Source organism: Neodiprion virginianus, chromosome 6 (genome assembly GCF_021901495.1).
Source record: "Neodiprion virginianus isolate iyNeoVirg1 chromosome 6, iyNeoVirg1.1, whole genome shotgun sequence".
NCBI classification, from domain to species: domain Eukaryota; kingdom Metazoa; phylum Arthropoda; class Insecta; order Hymenoptera; family Diprionidae; genus Neodiprion; species Neodiprion virginianus.
In genome coordinates, this window is record NC_060882.1 from 5,902,026 (window position 1) to 5,923,903 (window position 21,878).

At 41.6% G+C, this 21,878-nt stretch overlaps 2 protein-coding genes and 1 long non-coding RNA gene across 5 annotated transcripts; 2 read left to right on the top strand and 1 right to left on the bottom strand.

Moving 5' to 3' along the window:
- Nucleotides 1–256: 256 nt before the first annotated feature.
- LOC124307865 (uncharacterized) lies at nt 257–1,403 on the bottom strand. Its single transcript, XR_006908878.1, has 3 exons — nt 1,354–1,403; nt 679–787; nt 257–556 (listed from the first exon to the last, which is right to left on the bottom strand). It is a non-coding gene; the product is annotated as an uncharacterized LOC124307865 (long non-coding RNA).
- Nucleotides 1,404–3,786: 2,383 nt separating this feature from the next.
- On the top strand, nt 3,787–5,603 carry LOC124307863 (U11/U12 small nuclear ribonucleoprotein 35 kDa protein-like). Of its 2 annotated transcripts, none has more exons than XM_046770014.1 (4): nt 3,787–4,229; nt 4,659–4,866; nt 4,964–5,177; nt 5,409–5,603. In XM_046770014.1, exons 1-4 carry the CDS (start codon nt 3,946–3,948, stop codon nt 5,504–5,506), a joined length of 804 nt encoding a protein of 267 aa, XP_046625970.1. In that variant the 5' UTR covers nt 3,787–3,945; the 3' UTR covers nt 5,507–5,603. The 2 variants fall into 2 exon arrangements, with proteins under 2 accessions (XP_046625970.1, XP_046625972.1); XM_046770016.1 differs by having other exon boundaries at nt 4,220–4,355; nt 4,651–4,866.
- A 3,021-nt stretch (nt 5,604–8,624) lies between these two features.
- LOC124307862 (troponin T, skeletal muscle) lies at nt 8,625–21,433 on the top strand. Of its 2 annotated transcripts, none has more exons than XM_046770013.1 (14): nt 8,625–8,765; nt 10,545–10,590; nt 13,393–13,413; nt 16,403–16,420; nt 17,855–17,885; nt 17,983–18,087; nt 18,168–18,264; nt 18,396–18,432; nt 18,543–18,645; nt 18,723–18,941; nt 19,034–19,126; nt 19,228–19,308; nt 19,647–19,725; nt 20,658–21,433. In XM_046770013.1, exons 2-14 carry the CDS (start codon nt 10,565–10,567, stop codon nt 20,888–20,890), a joined length of 1,143 nt encoding a protein of 380 aa, XP_046625969.1. In that variant the 5' UTR covers nt 8,625–8,765; nt 10,545–10,564; the 3' UTR covers nt 20,891–21,433. The 2 variants fall into 2 exon arrangements, with proteins under 2 accessions (XP_046625969.1, XP_046625968.1); XM_046770012.1 differs by lacking the exon at nt 19,647–19,725 and adding an exon at nt 20,141–20,219 and having other exon boundaries at nt 8,631–8,765.
- Nucleotides 21,434–21,878: the final 445 nt, after the last annotated feature.

The following is a 21,878-nucleotide window of genomic DNA, read 5'->3' on the forward strand; positions in this document are numbered from 1 at the left end:
AAATACGAGTCCAATTACCTTACAGATGGCATTACATTGATTTTTGCCTTCTCGCGTCGAGTTATAAATACAGATAAATCTCAATGTGAGCTCATTTCTATAAGATTTATTGCAGTGCTATATTCGTAGCTGTACCTGATATTCTATATTATATACTGTCCTAAATTTTAAACACACAGCACAACAATGGCTGAAAACACAATGGCAAGAAGAGAGGAGCAATCTTCATCTTAATAAATATTCTCTTCTTTATACGTAGCACAGCGATGTCACGTCGGAGGATATGTACTAGTGGATCACTAGGTGTGGCACAGAACTGAAACATAATTGTGTTGAAAATCTTTAACATCTCTCACAGAAAGTAGGTACGTTGCCAGACCTTATATACCAACAATGAATATTCATGGAGGCTATAATCATAAATACTTACAAAAGTAAGCTAATATTAATAATAATAATACTCAGCTATTAAAGTTTCGCTGAGCGCTCCGACCAAGGATTCCATTTCACCGAGAAGCTCTGTTAATTAATTGGCCAGTTGACAGCTGACGCAGTTCTGAAATCAATTGTCAACATGAAATTCCAACTTCAATCAAGACCGTGCAAACATAGATGTTTTGATACAAATGAAGACAAGGCGATATTAGTATACAAGTTAAGAATTCTTGATCTTATTACTTTCTTCGTAGAATGGTGATCCTAGAATCTCCTTACTTCTTTCCAAAGTTTCATCCACATCCAGTAGAGATCCTTCGGAGTCAACAGACCGTTCCATTGACGGACTTTCCTGCAATGCGGAATATTAAAAATTAGTTATATCTTGCAATTACAACGTTGAAGAAAAATGATTAAAATATAAGCGCTAGTTAAGAAGGTTCCTAACTAAAATTACTCTGAGTAAATAATATGATTTAAAAAGAGCAGAAAAAAGCGGCAAGGTGTGGTAGGAGGTGGACGGAGATGGTTGGTGGTGTTTGGCGGGGGCAGGAGGGGGTAGGAAGTGTTTGGCGGTGGTTGGAAGTGAGCGGCGGTAGTCGAGGAAATCGAGGACGACGAGGACAACGAGGCGGCGGAAGAAGAAGAGGACGGGGACGAGGTGAACGAAGAGGACGAAGGTGGTCGGAGGTGGGAGGAGGTGGTTGACTACTTCTGATACTAATTCTTCTCCTGATCCTACACCTACTCTTGATCCTTCTCCTATTTGTACTTCTACTGCTACTCCTACTCCTACTCCTACTACCACTCCTGATCCTATTCCTGATCCTACTCCTACTCCTCCTTCTGATCCTACTTCTATTCCTACTCCTGATCCTGATCCTACTTCATCAAATATTATAAAAATGTTGAACTCACCGAGCACAAACCCTCGTCTTCCTCGTCCACCTTGTTCTCCTAGTCTTCCTCGTCCTCCTCCTCGTCCACCTCCGACCACCGCCTACCACCTCCAACAACCACCGATAACCACCTCAGGTCATTCCTGGAATAGTGATAAATATTTTCAGTATAAGAACACGTCAAAAATATCGTGTTAGGATTGATATAAATGATTAATTAATTAATATTAATAAAGTTTATTTGCGCATTTGAAGCTACTGAATATGTGCTTGCGCGAAAAATCAATTGAAACAACTTATTGTAAACATGACAAGTTCGAAAAATTTTAGAATATAATTACAATTGCCATTGAATATTATAAAAATGTTAAACTCACCGTGCAGAAATCCTCGTCCTCCTCGTCTCCCGTGATCGCCAGCAAGCACCCCTAACCACCTCCGTCCTCCTCGTCCACCTCGCACTCCTTGTTCTCTTCGTCTTCCTTCACCTCCTCGTCCTCCTCGTCCTCTCTCTGAAGTCAAGTTTCACCGGGTATCGGACCTGGAGCGCAGAAACCACTAAGCTTGTCCATGAAATCGAGGTGCACAAAGTAACGTACCCCGAACACAGAAACTACGGCGCGCTCGTCCCTAAAATCGAGTTTCACCAGGTAGCGGACTAGGTCCGCAGAAACCACGGAACGCTCGTCCCGGAAGTCGAGTATCACCAGGTAGCGGATCCGCAGCGCAGGATCCAAGAGGTAGAGAACCCGGTAGTCGAAATCTGCGGAGCGCGAATCTCGTACGTCCGCTCTATTGCACGGTTGTTTCCAGACTGAGAAATTCGGCTAGCAGATTTTCAAGCAGATCGATGACGTCAAGAGAAAAAAAAATTCGGGTGACGTCACTTTCTGAACATCCGAACATCCAAACTTTGATTTCGAACTTTAATACTATTTATCATGTATCATGATGTATGATGTATGATGTATGATGATATGATATGATGTATAATGATTTCAGTTTCTACATTTCAGACAAGAAATACGCACTTTATCTTTCCTGCCGATTCCAGACTCAAGCGGCTAGGCCCTTCGATGGTCAGCCATTGACTAAAGATATATTTTTCAGTTAACGGGTCAGCTAATAACGCTACCGTTCTGCGACAGTTGAATGATAAAAATGTTTGCTCGTACCTTTCAAATGTGTTCAAATATACTGGAAGTTTCAAGAAGCTTTGTTCTATCTTTCCCTATCAAAAAAAAAAGAAAATCGCCGACAATCACCTTTTTAGGTCTTTAAATCAGGACAATGCATTAAATACTGTCTCATATACGAAGCATCCATTTCATCTCGTTCAAAATTAGCGCATCCGTGATGTATTACAGTTACTCCGAATATTTTTCCATCCGAACACTTTTCGAAAAACAATTCTGCTTCTCTACCCAACGTAGATACTTCACTTGCGACTAGATAAAACAGCGTTTCGATTCTATGCCAGCCAAAGTTTAAGATCGAGAGAGCAAATGACAACTGGTTGGAATAATTATGAATATTAATGTTATGGAATACATCGAGCGCGTGTCGAATAGAATCCCATTTCGAAATGAATAATTCTTCTCTTTTCATATTAAAGCCCTATTATTGTAGATAATCTAGTTTGTCTCTTGGAAAATTATAAAATTCATAGTATGCATCACGTATTAATCCTAAATGTATCATATATATCAATATCGTACATGGACCGTATATGCATATATACTTCTTGGTCTCTGCATCATTATCAAATCTGATCTGTTATTATTTATGATGTATATATAAATTTTTCTCTCGGGAACCTATACTTCAATTGAATTACTGTTTTGCTACGAATTCTGGAAGAAATTTACTCTCATTATTAATTTCTTGTATCGCCGACAAGTCGGTAACGCTTCAACTCGATAAGTACACACAGGCTAAGTACTAGCTTGGGCTTACTATTGCGAAGCCTGTGTTACTCGGAAGGTGAATGCAGCCAGCATCATGTCGAAATCGGTAACTCTCTGATGTTCTGCAATAAGTTCTCAACTCTACAGCTGGAACATCTCAGGGAGCGAAAGCGTACGACGATTTTCGGTTGTCACACCAAAGCCCATTAGGGCAACCGTCTTTATATTGTTCAGTCAACGTAGGGGGTGTTTGAAGGAGGTTGGTGGTGATCGGAGGAGGTCGAGAAGAACGAGGACAACGATTACAACGAGGGGGGGTGGAGGAGGTGGATGAGGAGGACGAAGGTGGTCGGTGGTGGTTGGAGGTGTTCGAAAATGGTAGGAGGCGGTAGGGGGTGGTATAAGGTGGTCGGAGATGGTCGGAGGTGGTAGGGGGTGGTAGAAGGTGGTCGGAGATGGTCGGAGGTGGTAGGGGAAGGTAGGAGGTGTTCGGAAATGGCAGGAGGTGGTCAGAGCTAGCAGGAGGTTGCAAGAGGTGGTTGGTGGCGGTAGGAATTGGTCGGCTGCGGCAGGGGGTGCTAGGAGTCGGACGGAAATGGTAGAAGGTGTTTGGCGGTGGCTAGCGGTGATCGGAGGTGGTCGAGGACGACAAAGGTGGTCGGAGGTGATTGGCGGTGGACGCGGCTCCGCTTTTGCTCACGGTGATGACCGAGCTGATCGACATTTCTAAGTCGCAGTTGACAAGTAGTCTGACGTACTCGCTTTGTACCGACTCGATCTCAAGCTTCTATACCGACACTACTTTGGCTGCTACGAATGTCGGTGCGAGCTCGTTGGGTAGAGTCGATACGCTTTCAGGCCCACCTGAGCCCGCCTGCCCGCCGAAAACTGCACAAAATTTTACCCAGGAGTATCAGTCTTCGTGTTCTTCAGTCAACGACTTGTGTCAAGATCTTACCAACGGAGACTTGATATTGACTCGAATGTGGTAAGCTTCTGTCGATAACTGCTAGTGTACTATCTGCTCTGGGCTTCCTGACAACCTTTCACTTAACGTCAACGAAGGTTTCGAACCAAAGAAAACGTGTGAATTGCTAATTCACATTGTCAAATGGTGCGTAACAATTAATAAAAAATAAATAACCATTTGCAGAATCATTATCACAAAAATGGCTTCAGCACTTTACGAAATTTTTATTTTGTATCTAAATCACGACTTTTTCCCAGTTTCAAAGTTAGGTTAACAAATTCAATAATTCGTGTTTTTCAGCTTCGATTACCCCGTAGTTCAAACAATTAATATTGTTCAAATTACACCAATTTATTGAAGTTACATTAAATTGTGGGATATGAACTATAATCGTGTTCTCGACAACGCAGAGAAGTAATCATGTTTCTTGTTTTCCAAGGAGGAAAGTCAGAAGCACTGGAGCCCTTACGCTCGAAAGTACGATCCACTCAAAGCTGGCAGCATAGATGGCACCGACACAGTACCTCACGACAAGGCGGTAAGTCGAGCCATCGAAGCGCACTATGAACCGCCCAGGAATCTGAAGTCAAAGCCAGAAAGAACCTTGTTTGTGGGCAGACTAGGATCTAAAATCACAAAGCACGATTTGAAAGAGGTTTGTTGATGAACATTTGCCATAGGCAGTACTTGTGTTTTATTATAATGCAACTAAAAGCCATGTTGACAATTGAGTTAACTCATTTACTTTGCAGTGTTTTTCCAGACAAGGAGACGTGCTGTCTGTCAAATTGATCGTAGATGTTGTGACAGGACTTCCTCAGGGCTACGCCTTTGTTGAAATGAAGAATGTAGAGCAGGCGCACAGAGCTGTAAGTCGACTTCACGACGTTTCGCTCAACGGTTGTCGTATATTCGTTGATTTTGAATGCGGACGAACTATGAGCGGATGGAAACCCAGACGATTAGGTAAAACATCAAGTATTGAGAACTTGGCTTATAGTTTTGTTGAAAATCCAGTCGTTCAGGATGTGAAAACTCTAGTCTCCTTGTATATTAAGAAATAAAAGAACGATAATTATTCAAGCACTCAATAAATTTATACAATGTGTAGAAACACATGAAACTATAAATAAATGTGAAGTGTGAGAGAATCGATCAATTCCACAATTAAATTCAAATCTTTATTTTATTTTAAAGGTGGCGGCTTCGGAGGTAAGAAAGAATCTGGGCAGCTGAGATTTGGGGGAAGGGATAGACCTTTCAAAAAACCTATTCTACCAGTGTACAATCAGTGAAGCGAATTGCCAAAAATCAAATATTCTAATTTTATTTCCGTGTAAATAATGTAATAAAAACGAGTGAATTCCTGAATAAATATTTTTTACAAATTGATGAGGCTTGAAATTTTTTTCCCTAACTGCGAGATATACTACGGCCATTGTTTGTAGCGATTGTATTTTTTAACAGATATCTTGACGTATAAAATGAACTAGTTTCTAGCGATCCGGATCTCAAGCTATTCGATGATTAGTATAGCAGAGCTAGAAACTGTAAAACAGCTGTTTGAAAGCGACAGAAACAGCGGCAGATCTCGAAATACGCGTTTTACACGTACATCATAAATAAATGTATTTTTAAAGCTTACATTTCAGGCGAGAAAGCCGAGCTGCTAGCCAACGATAAGTTACGCAACGTTACACAAAGCTCACGAAATCTTGGGGTCGATGTTTCACGAAGAATTGGGTAAAAAAAAAATTTCATCAGCGTACCAAACTGTATAAACTAATCAGATTAGTCCCGAGAACAATTACCGAAGAGCCCATTCAAAATTATCGCATAATTATTAGCCAGCATATTGCGAATCGTAAATTGTATATTCGCCACTTTCGTTTCGTCCTCGTTTTTCCTGTTTATTCATTTTATTTTCCATTACATTAACCCGGAGATATGAAATATAAGGACAATAGTGGAATTGTGTTAAGACGTTGGAAAAATTGAAAATTTTCATTACTTCCCATGGCTAATGTGCAAATTTCAGGAACGACACTCGTCGACGCTCTTGAAGAGCGTAGCTTAATTATATTTGCATCGTTATCAACCAACTGTCTATCGCGATGAATCATTAATTTAGTGGAATCGTGCATTTTTAAATCTGATAGAAGTTTTTAGATACGGTTAATTGAAAATGATCCTTGATGCGTGTAACAGGCAAATATTTTTAGCACTGATTATAATCTTGATCTGACGTAACTGCGTGACGCGATGGCGCGTCAAAGCCGAACAGACGTCGAAAACCGTAATTGTGATAAAATTAGGGCCTGTAGAGTCCTGCAGGAATAACTGGATCCCGTTTCTTTTTATCTCTTCGTTGAACCTGTACGAAACGACAGCTAAGGATGTTGGGGCTTGAGCATCCAAAATCTGTTGACGTCGATGCATGAGACGAGCGCTGTGCAGGGTGACCTCGTTTCGCAAGTCGGACAGCATTCTGAAATAGGGCGAAAAAGCTCACGCGTGATTTTAGAAGTTCACCTAAACTCCTCGATTTACGACAAGCAATATTGATATCCGTCGACGATCAGATTTTCTCATACAAAATAAGAGAACAGAAAACAAGCCAGAAGGACTGATTTTTCGCGATATATTTTATCGCCATAAAAAAGGAAAAATCTGTCGGTTTGTCCGACAAACTTTAGCGGTCATCTCGAAGACGACGGAGTGAAAAATCTGAAACTGATAGGACTTGGCAGCCAAATGAAAATGTTTTGAAAGAAAAATTAGAAACTTCTTTTTTTCTGAAAAACAAAGTATTCTTAAATTTTTTAAAAATAAACGTATAAATTGGGAAAAACGTAACACATAAACACACCGAGATTTGTCTGAAAATCTGTTTTTTTGATTCTAGAAGTTCGAAAACGAATAGATTCGGTGAAATTATAAAAAGTGATTTTCGATCAACACAATGCTTTTCTTATATCACGAAAGGTCGTGAAAACTTATAAATACAGGTTGATACGACGAAGTTTTCAAAACGCGTTTGACCCATTTCGAGGTTTCGGACCAAGTCACTCACGTCAGAGTTGACGCATAGCTGCGATAAACTAGCTTTGCGGCGAGAATCGGAAAGATCAAGTAACCGGATACATCGGGTGCGATATCGACGTCTAATTTCAAACCGTTTGATAATTCTCGAAAATTAGGTGTAAGATTCAGAAGATTATTTTCTGCAAGTTCACTGAAACATTTTTTTGTTCCATCGTGTTGGCATCGTTATATACTTAATTTTAGAACATTGTACCGATGTAGATTACGATCAACAAATGTCAACATTAAATTGATTGAAGAAAAAAAAAAAGAAAATTATTTTTAGTGGTTTTGTAAAAAATAGTCTTCCGAATAGAAATATGAGCCACGCTACAGTGACTTTGAACGAGTCAACTAGATTTTCCATCACTTCGAAACTACTCGAATCGAAGCGTCGAAAAAGCCTCTGTTTATAATCCCCTTTGTTTTCTATTTTTATATTTCTAAATAGATCTTCGCAGGTAATTGGGAAAATTGGTACAAAGCATCGATTTTCGGTCAAAATCGTTCGTAACAACGAAGCTTGCGTTCAAATCATCAAATCGCATATTTGAATTAAATCCAGCCAACGACAACGCCTCTCTTAATTCCCGACTGATTGCCGTCCCCCCCAGCGTCGATCCAAATTCCTTAAGATCCAGCGGCAAGCCTCGAAGATAAAAAACCTGATCCTGCAAATACCTAGGCGTGGTGGGGGCGCGTATTTATCCGCGTCGGCACAACATAGTTCTAAGGTGCACGCGAGGCTCTCCTGCTATCGGTGAACGATGGCGTCCGCGCGAGTCGCAAACCGCGAGAGCAACTTTATAGGCGTCGCGACGCCCTCCCCCGCCATATATGGCCGCGACGGCCGCCGCGCTTCGCGCTCTCCCGAGTCGGCGGAGGCCTCGCGCATAATATTATATCTGAAACTCCGGGTGTCATCGGTTCCCCGGTTTGGGGAAACTCGGGGCGAGCTTTCCCGGCCGCGAAATCCGGCTCGAAAATATCCCGGGCAAAAAAGGGTGCCGATTAAGCTTGCGAAGCTCGCATCTCTGCACGTACCGCAACGCCCGCTGACCGCAAACACGCGTATATTTGCACGCCATGACTAAAGATGGATCGTCCCGATATTCAGGGTCAACGTTGGGTCAGATCAGGCTGGTCGTTACGTCGTCCGTGACCAATTAACTCCTCTACAGCTACGGCTACGACTACGGTACTTTTCTCGCTCCCCTTTCTCCGCTGTCCCTTTTTACCTCCGGCTCGCGGTAACGAGCCGAGCTTTAGGCGCTGGGGTGAAGAGGGAGCTTTTAGGGGGCGGACGGATCCCGACGAAAATAGTTGCGGCAGACGCGCGATGCACGGCTAAAACCCCATCATCGGGTAAGCCGAGCAAACGCGACCGTGCTTCGCATCTAATCGGTTCGATCTCGCTGTGCGGAGAATCAAGGCTCTTTGCTGCATCGAACCTCGCGCCTAACTCCTGAGGTAAGTTTACCCCGGATAGACGGACGGGGTAAGGGCACGACGGGGCTTTTTCCCCCGCCCTCTGCGTCCCGCGGATCGCGCGAACATCGGCGTCGGCTCTCCTCCAGGTTTCGCGGTTCTCTTCAATCGAGTAGCGTTATTAATAACTTTGAAAGAAGAGTCGGGTCGGGTCGAGCCTCGGTTTGGTCGGCTTGGCCCCGGACGCTTACTTGCTCCCTCAGAGCCGCTCTAGCTGTCGCGGACTCCACATTCCACCAGAAAAGCTCTTCCGTGTGTGGTGACCAGTCAGTCACTCGGCTAGGGCCCAACAAGACCCTACGACTCGTTAACTCTAACTCTCCCCCAAGTGTAAGTTTCAACAAAATCGACATCGATCTCGACGTGAGACAACCACGATCGAACAACAATAGTAATAAGTTCCGGCGACGGCACGAGACGCGAATTTCGAATTCCGCACCGATTCTACTTCCGAATTTGTATCTCTAAAACCGAAAAAATATCATCAACCGTGTCCCCTGTACTCGTACTACATTTCACGCGGCAGTGCATCCCGTTCCCGACGTCGCCTTGCCGTTTCCAACCGTGATATTCCACGCTATCGTAATTACTCGTGAAAAATGTGAAGGACAGTTTCAGACTACGTATAATTAAGTTATACGGGCAATGGGGTTACCGGGTGATGGTGGGAAACGGGGCAGGGGAAGTTCAAGAAAAACTTGATCAAGTGCAACCCAACCGCGACTGGAGAACGGGAAAATGGAAGTCGTTCAGCACGAACGAGGAATCAATGGCCGGAGCTATCCGAGAGATTCCGGGCAGTGTGGCCGTTGAAGGCAAAGTGAATTTTCCGTTGAACCACATCCCCCTACATGTTTCGACGTGTATACCGGAATCAAAATCAGCAAGTCATAATCGACTCGAACTGGCTTCCGCTTCTAAACGCTTTTAAGAACCTTGGCGATGATTTTGGCGAAACCGTGTTTGCGGAAAATTCTCTTTGCCCTCGACGACCGAGTCGCTGTGTAAATATCTGCAGGGCTTGCAGTTTATGAAATGGTTGTGCGTCTGTGCACTCGCAAAAGGTGCCGTTTCAACAATGTTCAAGCGAATCAGTGATCGTCGACGTTTCGTGCTTGCAATATCATCGTCACGTCAACCCGGAGAACTACCGCAAGGTTGTGTAAAACCTGCTGAGGAATCTCCGAGTCGACGGTCCCCGTCTGGATACCCGTAAAGTCGGAGAATTTTGAAAAAAAGGAAAAGCACGAAGCGTCAAGTAAAAGCTCCAAGTCCAAACCGCGGACGGAAGAAGCTTCCGCCGAGCTGTACAATCTAATGGTGGCGCATTGAAAGCTCTTTCTGCTGCTGAGATCTATAATTAGTTTGGCGGGTCCATCGTGAAGGGTGGGAAAAGGGGCGGGGGATAAGGTGAGGGAGTCGGGGAGGGGGGAAAAACGTCGGTCTGCTCGGCTCCATATAGAGCTTGCGACGAAGAGCGGTGTCGAAGCGCTATCGGATTACCGCACCAGCCAAATCTATCCGTCGAGCTTAACCAGCCCCCGGATTGCCAGCCGGTGGAACGCAGGAAACCCCGCGTTGTAGTAAAATTTTTTTTTACACGGTGCGAATTACCCGAAATTCCGTGTCTTATTTTATCCTGCGCGTAACGCACGCGGAATAATAGGAACCGGATATAAGCGAAAGCTGGGAGTCGGATAAGTTATTCTAGGACCTGAGGATATTCGTAGTTTTTATACTCTTTATCTCTGTTTGTTTCAGACCCATAACAAGCAGCCAACATGTCCGACGACGAGGACCAATACTCGTAAGTATTTTCACCCCACCGCAGATCCTGGACCTTAAGGAGATTTTTCCTCGTCGCGATCGCAGTCGTTGTGAAATACCGCGAATGTTCGAAAAGTACATGCCGAACACCGTTGAATGAGAATATATGTAGCAAGCTCGACCGCGAGCTTTTCTCCCACCGCAGGGCTCGTCAATTTTCATTATCGAATATGTACACTAGTAGTTTTACAATCAGCGGAGGTATGTTTTATGGTGAAACGGAGAACGGCGTGGGTAAATTTTTTTTTTTTTTGTAAAACATTATCGTTGTCTTCACCCCGTCGTTTTAACCCTGATATTCGTCTGCGTTCTGTTTTCTCCAAGTACGTAACCGAGTTTTTTGTACACCCAAGTTATTTTGTGCCCTACGATAAAGTTCGCGTTTGTATTTACATATATATATATGTACGTTTTGCCCCGCGAGTCAACCCTTCAAATTCCCTCTGTTACATATGTTATACATGTATGCACCCTGTCACTGTCAATGTTTGTGAGAGAGGAAAAAAACCATGTGTCCGTTTGTTGATTTACAGCACCGAGGAGGAGGAGGAAGTCGAGGAAGTGTAAGTGTCACCCCTTTGAGTATCTAATAAAAGCGTTATGTAACATGACGAAGAATATTATAAATACATATCTATAACACTCTTCATTTACATACGTTTACCTATCATTTCTCAACGTAACTCCGAAACTATCTGCATCCTTTATACTCATACATGTGTGTTTTTTCTCTCCTTTTGCAGGAAGTAAGTGCAGCCAGATCTCTTCACCGTTCGACAACTGTCTAATAATTCCTTGAGAGCAAAAAGCAAACAAAAAAAAAAAAAAAAAAAAAAGTAACAGTATTTTAGTAAAAATTCACGAGTATAACTGATCGATTTTACACGATATATAATACATACTTACACCTGTATTTAGAAAACTAGGTATCTAGTCGTGTATACGAATACAGAGTACGTAGTGCACAGTAGACACATATAATAACTAAAAAGTATAAGTAGCTAATCAGCCTGCATGGGATGTACCTATACATATCATTGCGTAGTTTAGGTTTTCATCACTCGCTTGAAAAAAAAAAAAAAAAAAGAACACAACACTTTTTTCGCTAGTATTTAGGGATACGTAACATACAAATCATACATACGAACGCATATTTGATTGGAACAAAACTAGGATGGACGTAGAATCGAGGAGGCGCCGGGATTGATAGAATTTTACGCGTGCGAATAATATTGTCAGTGCTCATTGCAGTTATTAGGTAGAGGAAATAGAAAAAATACAGCAACGAAAATCTAAGGTATTTCGGAAGAGTCGAAGAGTAAAATAAAACGTAACAATCTTTCGATCGGGCAGCCCAAATGCTTAAAAATACGATGGACCGACGTCGGCGTCGCCGTAAGCCGTCGCCCTCGTCATTCGGGATAAAAATAGCCGGCTCGGCTACCGTTTGCTATTATAAATAAATTCAAGATACGTATGCATACATATGAACGAGACTCTGCGTTTATTACATAGAAACGCTTCATCATGTAACGCGTACGGTTATGCAGATTACAAAATTGTACTCGTATACGTATACAAATATACGTATAATATTCATTTGCAGTATATTTTATACGTGTATATCTAGCCGGAGAGTTGTTACAGAAATTAATATCACAATTTCTAAAATATCTATGACCGACGCGTGCATCTGGTAATATTTCGCGGCTTGTTACACCTGATAAGTAACCAGGCATGCCGGCTGTAATCCCGAGCTGAGTAGCAACTTTAGGGTCGCATATGCGACTTAGGTAATTATAGTATGTAAGCCGTCCTCGTATTTAGGCATGAGGTGTCGTTGGAATACCGCGGTGCGAATACGTACACCCTCTGGTTTCCCGGCAAGGAGTTGACTTTGCGAAATTCTAATAGCAATCGTATTCTGAAAAACGGAAATTTTCAAAATTCGAACAAAAATCGATTAATCGCGGAGATTTTACTGGCTTTCTTTTGTACGACTAGTTGCAACTCAAATAGATCATCAATTATTAAAACTCCTTGTATATGAATACAGAAATTTGCATGTTACTTTCTTTTCTTTTCTTTTTTTTTAGTCAAATGACTAAATTGTCGTAAGGTGTACAAACTTGATCGTCTATTCTTAGTCCAACGAAACTCTATACGACGCAGGCAATCTAATTGAGCAACTGTATTCACTTCAATTACACATTTTTGCAATAACTGTGATCTAAATCAAGATTTCAAAGAATTGTAAATTACATTCACATAACTACAGATTTTCTTCGTCGAAAATGACTTTTGCCTACACGACGAAATGACTTTGATTAATGCTGGAGAGGTTTTACGCACACGTTTGTCACAGTCAACAAATTTCCCGAGGGAATCAGGCAATGTTTCGCAACTCCCGCGGCAAGGTTCCTCGTCGTATACCTACCCCTCAGGGAATGTTCGAAGAATCGAAGTCTCTGATACACTGTACATACTAACAGATCATACAATCAGCCTACGATAGTGAAAAACGAAACCAAAGAAAAAGTTCAAAAACTCAAAAAAGAAAAAAGAAAAAAAACCATTTAACGAAATTCAAAAAACAAATCACTGACTCTGGTATGTATCTCTGTCTCTGTTTCCCCGCACACTCAACAAACCTTCCAACACACGAAACCAACGCACCGCCGTACGAACGAACGTGTACCTACCCTGATCACGTCTGTCTGTCTGTCGGTCGGTCGGTCGGTCGGTCGGTTCGCGCCGCGATCCCTTGATTCGAACGAAACAGGCACCCGGAGAAGAAGATCGAGTAAGTTCTATCACTCACTCACTCACTCACTCAATCACTCATTCACTCGCTCACTCACTCACTCGCTCACAAACTCTCTTTTTACTTCTCTCAAACTTACCGTCTATTTCCTCTTCTATGGAATATCTTTCTCTCTCTCTATATTTTTGTCTCTTTACCTTTTCATGTTTCTCTCTTTCTCTCTCTCTCTCTCTCTCTGCGTACGTGTACAGCGTATATGAAACACTGCGAGAAAGATTTAAATATTTTTAGAATCAGAAGAAATTGCGGTACAAGAAACTCATGAGTGGAATTAAAGTTGTCAGTAAAACATGTTCTGGTTACTGCAAAGTTATGTTTGTTTTTTTTTAGTATACTAAATTTTTTCGGCTGAACTAGGACTTGGCGTTAATTTTGGTTTGACCAAAATCAAATTATCAAAACAGTTGAAATAATTTTAAAAAATACTACAATTGCGCGTAATGAAAAAGAACGGTAACGTGTTGAGTCATTCTCGTTGTTTGTCAAAAACCATACTTCTATCGGTTACGGCAAAAATGAAATTAGTTTCGGTCTTTACAGTAACAATGATATTGGAAATTTCTCTCAGTGAATTTGCGTGAGGCAAATTTCTATAACGCAGGTACATGCCACGGTCCTTTTTCCCTGACATGTACGCGACGTTTCAATTTGCATTTACACTTTCATGTACGTACTATACGATTTTGTCCGTCCGCAGTAACCGCAATTCATGTACTTCTATGTCTTTGTACATCTATGATCTACATCTATCCACCTGTCTCTCTTCACACACATTACAAATTTTTACATGCCGTTTTATACTTGAGCCGATTTGAACTTTACTTCGTTATTTTTATTAATACGCATATTATTCATTCAGTTTTTGTTTTTGTCTTTCATTCTCTATGCACCTATTTTTATTTTTTTGTTCCCCTTGTCTTCGATTCGCTCATTATTTTCGTTTGTAATATCAATAATGTTATTGTACATGTAACCGCAACGCAATTGTTACCTGTTACTTTTTTTTTCGATAATTTATTCACTGTATTTTTGTAACTTTTTTCCTCATTCACTTCTTTGGCGTATTTTTTTATTATTTTTCGTCCGTCCGTAAGTCCGTCCGTCCGTCGTGTACGTCCGTTTGCGCCTACGCTGAAGAGCTCCGCAGGAATGTTTGGGAAAATGAAAGATTGTTGTGTTTGTCTTGTTTACTTATTCTTCCACCATTTTCTATTTATTTTTTTCAATCACACTATTTTATCCATCCGTTTTAAGCTGTTGCCATTTCTTTCTGATCATTATAAATTATACTTTACAGTGTCATTGTTCAATGCTTTCCCACATCGCATAATCAATTTATTATGCACTTCAAATCGCGTTGTACATTTTATGCATAATACATTAAAATATATGAATATATGTGCAGCTTTGAAGTCGATGTTTTTAATGCACATCGCTGTCGTTTTTTTGTTTTGCTTCTATTTCTGTTTCCACTTCTTATTTTCGACTTTGACTCATTGCCTTTTTATTCATTTTAAAACCAGCACTGTAAAATTCATTGTTACACGTGTATACTTCTGTTTTTTTTTTTTTTTTTCAACTGTACTTGTGACTTGTATCTTGTTTTTGCAACGCGAGCTTTCCGTGCAGTTTTTGTTACGTGGGTACTTTCAAATTAACGGAGATGTGACGTTTATACATTATTGTTTATTTACATATATATATAATATATTTATTATTATTGGTACGATGGTAATGATGATCATGACGATGGTAACGGTGATGAAGATGCGAATGAAGAGTAAATGGAGACTATGACGATGATGCAAGAATAGCGATGCGAATGAATTGATGCTAGTAGATGACAAGACATGAACTAACTTAAATTCGAAAAACCCCAGAGAATATTATAGAATAACAGAAATAATATAGCAATATCGGTAGTTGTACTAGCAGCAGCTGTAGTTTTTCTTTTTTTGTTTCCCCCATTTGAGTTTTACCCAATGAATTAATCGTATGCATAACACAAAAGTAGTTATTTATAATACGTAGGAAGAAATAGTGAAACGGTAAACACTACAATGTTTATGACAATGATATAATAACAAGAGTAGTGAATTATCATAATATATAGCTGCAAAATTAACAAGAGTAACGATTGTTGAAGGGAATGAGTAAAGCGGCCGTATCATACAAAACGAAAATAACACAACAATTGCAACAACAAAAAAATTTCCCTGCAACATGCACACACACACACACACACGCACATATCCGAAATAACAAAATTAATAACCAAAGACAGAATTTCCAACGATCTTTAACGATCGCCACATTATATGAGACACTCCACAATTCCTCCTGACAGCCAATTCAAAATACATGCATAGGAGATACAATTACTTCGAAGATTTGCGCAAAACCTACATAATACATCTTTGCTAATTTATTGAGCTACACGGGCTGTAAAGAAGCGATAAGTACGTATACATGTATAATGTGTATACTGCAGTAGCTGCTAGTCTATAATATCAAGTGCCAGCATTGAGAGATAGGAGAATCAAATACGTCTACGTCGTCTAGGTATAATTCTAATTCGCGATTGTCATTTATTAGCCATAGTCAGGTGATAATTGTCCGTTCGTAGCTTTAGATATCACGATTATGCTGATGATGATGATGATTATGATGAAGATTATGGTGATGATGATGATGATGGTGATGATGATGATTATGATGATTATGATGATGATGATGATAATGATGATGAAATGAGGCGATGAATTAATAATAATAATAATAATGATGATGATGCTGATGATGATGATAATAATAATAATAATAATGCGCATAATGAAATATGGTGTATAATAATAATAATCATAATAATAATGAAAGTAATAATAATAATGATGATCATTTGAAATCGTTAACTTCGGGATGAAAAATAAATTGTTAATTAACTCAAGTTTTGCTTTCTGTTTTATAGGGGTAGGGCGTCACAAAAGTAAGTTGACCTCGAGGTGTTCAAGCTCGTATGACGTGGTGTTACACGTGAATAATACTCGTTGTTCCTCACCCATATGTATAATAATTATTTTATTTATACCTGTGCACGTATATACGTATATTATTTTCTTCGATTAAGAACCAATGCTCCTCCTCAATTAATTCTTCAATCATTAACGAACGACGATTTGGTATTCTTTTTTTTTTTTTGTTTTTTTTTTCTCAGTCTTATCTTGCTCTTCAAATTCTCATTTGTAATACACACGTGAGGTACATGTACATATTACTTTTATATTTTTGTGTCTTATATCTTTGTCAAGTTTTTTTCGTTTTTGTTTCCCCGTGATTTGATTTTTCTACCTCTACAGTCCACGGTTTTTCGGCACTCTTTTTTACTTTTCACCCCTTTTCGTTGGTTGAATAAAATTTCGATAACGATCGACCGAGACGCGTGAATTTTTTGCGAATCAAAGCGGTAGTAGCGATTCTTCGCGTAACTGTATTCACACAGTTTGAACAACGTCAAACGGGATAAATATTATGATAATAACGGTGAAAGTAACGGGGGATGGATGATAGTAACAACAACGATCGCACTGAAGTTACGTTGTAAAACCGAAAATAATTACTGGCGAAATTATGCGAATGACAACCGTTAAAATAATACCAGTATTTGTTACGAGGATAATTATCCACACCCAATACGACAAGGGTGCGGAGGTGAAATACATCGGTGAAATTTATATAACGACGGCAGAGACGAAGTTGGAACGGAATGAAATTCTTGCTCCAATTATCCGTCCCCCTGTCTCATCGTGACTATCGAATAAATTCTTCGCTTTCCCAGCCCTCCTCGCCCGATGCAAATTTCCTGATCCCGAAACTCCCGACCAACTGATATATCATGGACCTGGATTAGCACGGCAAAGGCATTCTGTGAACGTGCATACCTTCAAAGCCTGACTGTAACACTAATCCTCCAAACGTTGTCGTAAGCCGACAATGTAAATATAACAAGACGTGCGAAAAGTGCTCGTAATTTTACCGCATGCCGCCTGCACCTGCCAGCCTATACGTTTATTTATTTGCGTGCGTCCGGCTGTCTGTTTGTCGCGTGTATATACATAATATACACGTGTGTGCGCGTGTGCGTGTATGTATATGTATATATATATGTATGTGTACAATAAGTGTGCGTGATGTGTGCATATTGTGTAAAATGTATATACGTGGGGGCGTGAATGCACGTAAAGTCGGGGGAAAAAAAAAAACAAAACAATATTAGATAAAGAAAGAAAAGAAAGATTTCAACCAAAAAAGGGGAATTCAAAGGGGATGGGGAGGTTTGATTTAAAAAAAAAAAGAAAAGGGGGTGAAGAAGCACGAGGGACGAGACTAAAACGACTTTTGTTTTTGCTCCGGTGATCTTCAGGGAATCCGGCGAGAACCCCGAGTTCATGAAGGTGAGTGAAGAGAGCATCGGAATATTATAAGGTCTGTCGGTTTTCAAACGTTCCGACGTTCACTAATCACGTCGTAATTATTGATTTGCGAGTGCAGAGGCAAGAACAGAAGAGAAGCGACCTCGACGAACAACTGAAGGAGTACATCGCTGAGTGGAGAAAACAGAGGTCGAAGGAAGAAGATGAGCTCAAACGACTCAAGGTGCGTGGGTTATAAACGTCGCGTCGTCATTGTGACTCCTGCCGATTACCCGGAGCTAAATAATTTGCATATTTTAACAGGAGAAGCAAGCCAAGCGCAAAATCACTCGCGCTGATGAGGAGAAGAGATTGGCCCAGAAGAAGAAGGAGGAGGAAGAACGTCGCCAGCGCGAAATTGGTGAGCTATCTTACCTTGTACTGCACTTGAATCCAATTACCGAAAGGATCCCGTTTCGAGCGGTTTTAGTCACGTTCGCGTCATTCGCGCATTACCCCGTCTCTGAATGATGGTGTTTAATGTCTTTTCAGAGGAGAAGAAACAGCGGGATATCGAGGAGAAGAGAAGGTGCGTTTGAAATATTTAACGATCCGTAACTTTGATCTTTTATCCCACGATAAATACGATTTTCCGGTATTTTGCACGACAGTGTTTTAAGATTGTATTTTTTCACGCAGGCGCCTTGAGGAGTCTGAGAAGAAGCGTCAAGCGATGATGCAGGCGATGAAGGACCAGACCAAGAAGGGACCCAACTTCACCATCACCAAGAAGGACCTCGGCGTGAGTATCGATCGTGGTGTAATTTTTGAAGGCACCGTCGAGAGTCGGAGAAATGAATACCGATTTTTTTTGCTCAGGGTAACCTATCCTCCGCACAAATTGAGCGCAACAAGACCACCGCCCAGCTCGAGGAGGAGAAGAAGATCTCCCTCAGCTTCCGTATCAAGCCCCTTGAAATCGAAGGCCTGAACATCGACAAACTCCGATACAAGGCCACCGAACTATGGGACACCATCGTCAAGCTCGAAACGGAAAAATACGACCTCGAGGAGCGCCAGAAACGCCAGGACTACGACGTGAGTCTAATTAGATCACAGCCTCTCCGCCGATTGCCTTGCCCGCTTGCCGATGGTGGAAGTTGATGCTAATTTTACCGATTTTTTCACAGCTGAAAGAACTTAAGGAAAGACAGAAGCAGCAGCTGAGGCACAAGGCGCTGAAGAAGGGTCTCGACCCCGAAGCTCTGACTGGCAAATACCCGGTTCGTCAAATATTTTGCATAAAAAATCGGAGCCGTTGTAACAGCAACGATCACGCGTGAGAAAAATTCTAAGTACATAAGGAAATCTTTATTCTCAACAGCCCAAGATCCAGGTCGCCTCTAAGTACGAACGTCGCGTTGACACCAGGTCCTACGACGACAAGAAGAAGCTGTTCGAGGGTGTAAGTATCAGTAGCGCGGATTCCCAGTGAACGATTTTCGCTGAAAAGTTGAATTCTGCGGACCGGGACTCGCGGAACTAATCGCGAGATTGCCGAGTTTTCCGGTCAGCTTTTCGGGGTGAAATTATTCATCGGGAATCCGACAACTCTGACCGTACGATGACGATATAGCCGACGAATCCGATCGCCAAGACGCGTCCCTGCGTATTTAAAATCGCGATTCGCAAGTCTCGATATAGTCCAGGATGTGCAAAATCGGGAGTGTAAGATACGTAGACTACAGATAAAGAATTGTGTGGTTGCCGATGATTAACCGTGGCGTTTAAATTGAACCGCAGGGCTACGACACCCTTCTCGCGGAGTACAACGAGAAAGTTTGGAAACAGAGATCAGAACAGTTCATGAAACGCAGCAAAAGTGAGTCCCGTGCACGATTGAACAACACATTTGTCTGACCCTTCACCCCTTGACCTCGCTGGCCACACACGGTTTGAATTTGAATGTGTATTTCATTTGCTTTTGTCCTTGGATTACATCACTTTAAGCACACGGTCTCACGTACACCACGTTCACTACACACCAAATACGTTTAATTTTCCCAGTTATACAGTTATACTCGTTAATTTCACTCGTTATACCGTAACCACAAACTAAATTCACTCCGATCTGTCGTGATTGAGAATCTTTTCCGTCCCTGCACGTGAACGTTTTCCGATACGGTATTGACCCGCATAGCCGCATAGCGCAGAGCTCATCGTCGACAGCTACTCGGGACCGATCGAGAGTACGTAAGTGATCGCCCCTAGCATGCCACCTTTCGTTGATGTTCCAGGGTCTCACCGATCTGATCAAGGAGAACCATGAGAAGAACTGGGCCGAACAAAAACAACAGTTCCAGGGACGCCAGAAGGGTAGGTACGCCTCTGCGAGGACTAGAAGGGCTTCATCCCCCGTCCTCGGTGACTTTCGTCACGGCAGAGTTTAGCTTTTTGGATGACTTTTTTCTGCAACGTGAACGCGAGACGATTGTTGGCAAAGACGAAGAAAGTTAAATGGGCTAGTCGGGTACCATTTGTGGCCACCTATACAGACGTTTGCGTTTATTAATTTTAAAATCCGACTTTGAGCTAACCTTAGATAGAAATTTTTCATACTCGGTGATCGTCATTGTTTGAAAATAGTTGTCTACGTTGGTCGAAAAGCACTTCTCGATGCCCATAATATCAAGTGGTACCAAAGTGACCAAAACCTGTATCGGTACTAAACAGTTTCTCGTCTTGCCGACGATCAGCTCGCGGACAGTCCGCGATCACCTACGACGGTGTCTAACCTCGGTTTTCGAACAACAGCGAAGCTGCCCAAGTGGTTCGGTGAACGGCCAGGCAAGAAGGCCGGTGACCCAGAGTCTCCCGAGGGTGAGGAAGACGTGAAGGCCGCCGCCGACGAAGACATCGAGGAGCCTCAATTCGAGCAGGAGGAGGTTGAGGAGGAGGAGGTCGAGGAAGAGGAGGAGGAGGAGGAAGAGGAGGAAGAGGAGGAGGAAGAGGAGGAGGAGGAGGAGGAGGAGGAAGAGGAGGAATAAGCGCAACATCAAAACCACAGTACGAACAGAGGACAAGAAAGAAATAAAATCTTTAAGAAAAAATGATCACAGCGACAAGAATTGCCTACAACAACGAAAGCAAACGCCACGAAAAATAAACAATGAATAATTCGCTCTCTCGCCATCATCTCTCTCGCTCTCCGCAACTAACCCGTAAAGGCCCATCCGCCTCTAGTCATGATTTTCATCACTCATCCTTCATCTGTCCGATAAGCGGCAAACGTGACAAGCGTCCACCTCAAACGCCTCCGAAGAAGCTTTTCGTGTCCCTCGACAACCTTACGGCAGCCGGATTATGCAGGCTGGGGTGCGCCTCCGCACCGTGTGTATAATGCCATACCGTTGAGGGGCGTGTCTCGAATATCACCGTATAATAATAATATATAATATACACTTCACTTATGTCTTAACGTAACGGGGACGCTGCTGGTGCTGCTGCCACTACTACTACTACTACTATTATTATTATTATTATTATTATTATTATTATTATTATTATTATTATTGATATATATTATACAAGAAAAGAAAAATGGAGAAGGTAAAGAAAGAAAAAAAAAAAACGAAAGCAATATAAATAATTATTTAAATAAAAACGGTTTATCATATAAACTGCACAGTAATAAACTCTTGATCGCTTTATCCCTTTATACTGTACACTCACACTTGCACCTCCCGCTCATATCTCTATCCGCACTTCCGTCCTCACACACAGACGCGTTATCATTTTCTGCAAAGAGTTCGTTTTCAGTACTGTATATATTAATCATCAAGAGGAAGCGAGTAGGAAAATAATTTACATTGTTCGCGTTCTGGATCCAACAATTACGATCAATTATAATTGCACCTTCTTTCGATCAGAGATTCTTCAAATATATTGCGGAAGGTAAGATGCCAATAGATTTGAATGAATTGAGGTCTAAAACTCCGAATCGAACCAGGAGCGGAGGACCCGCATTCTCATAAT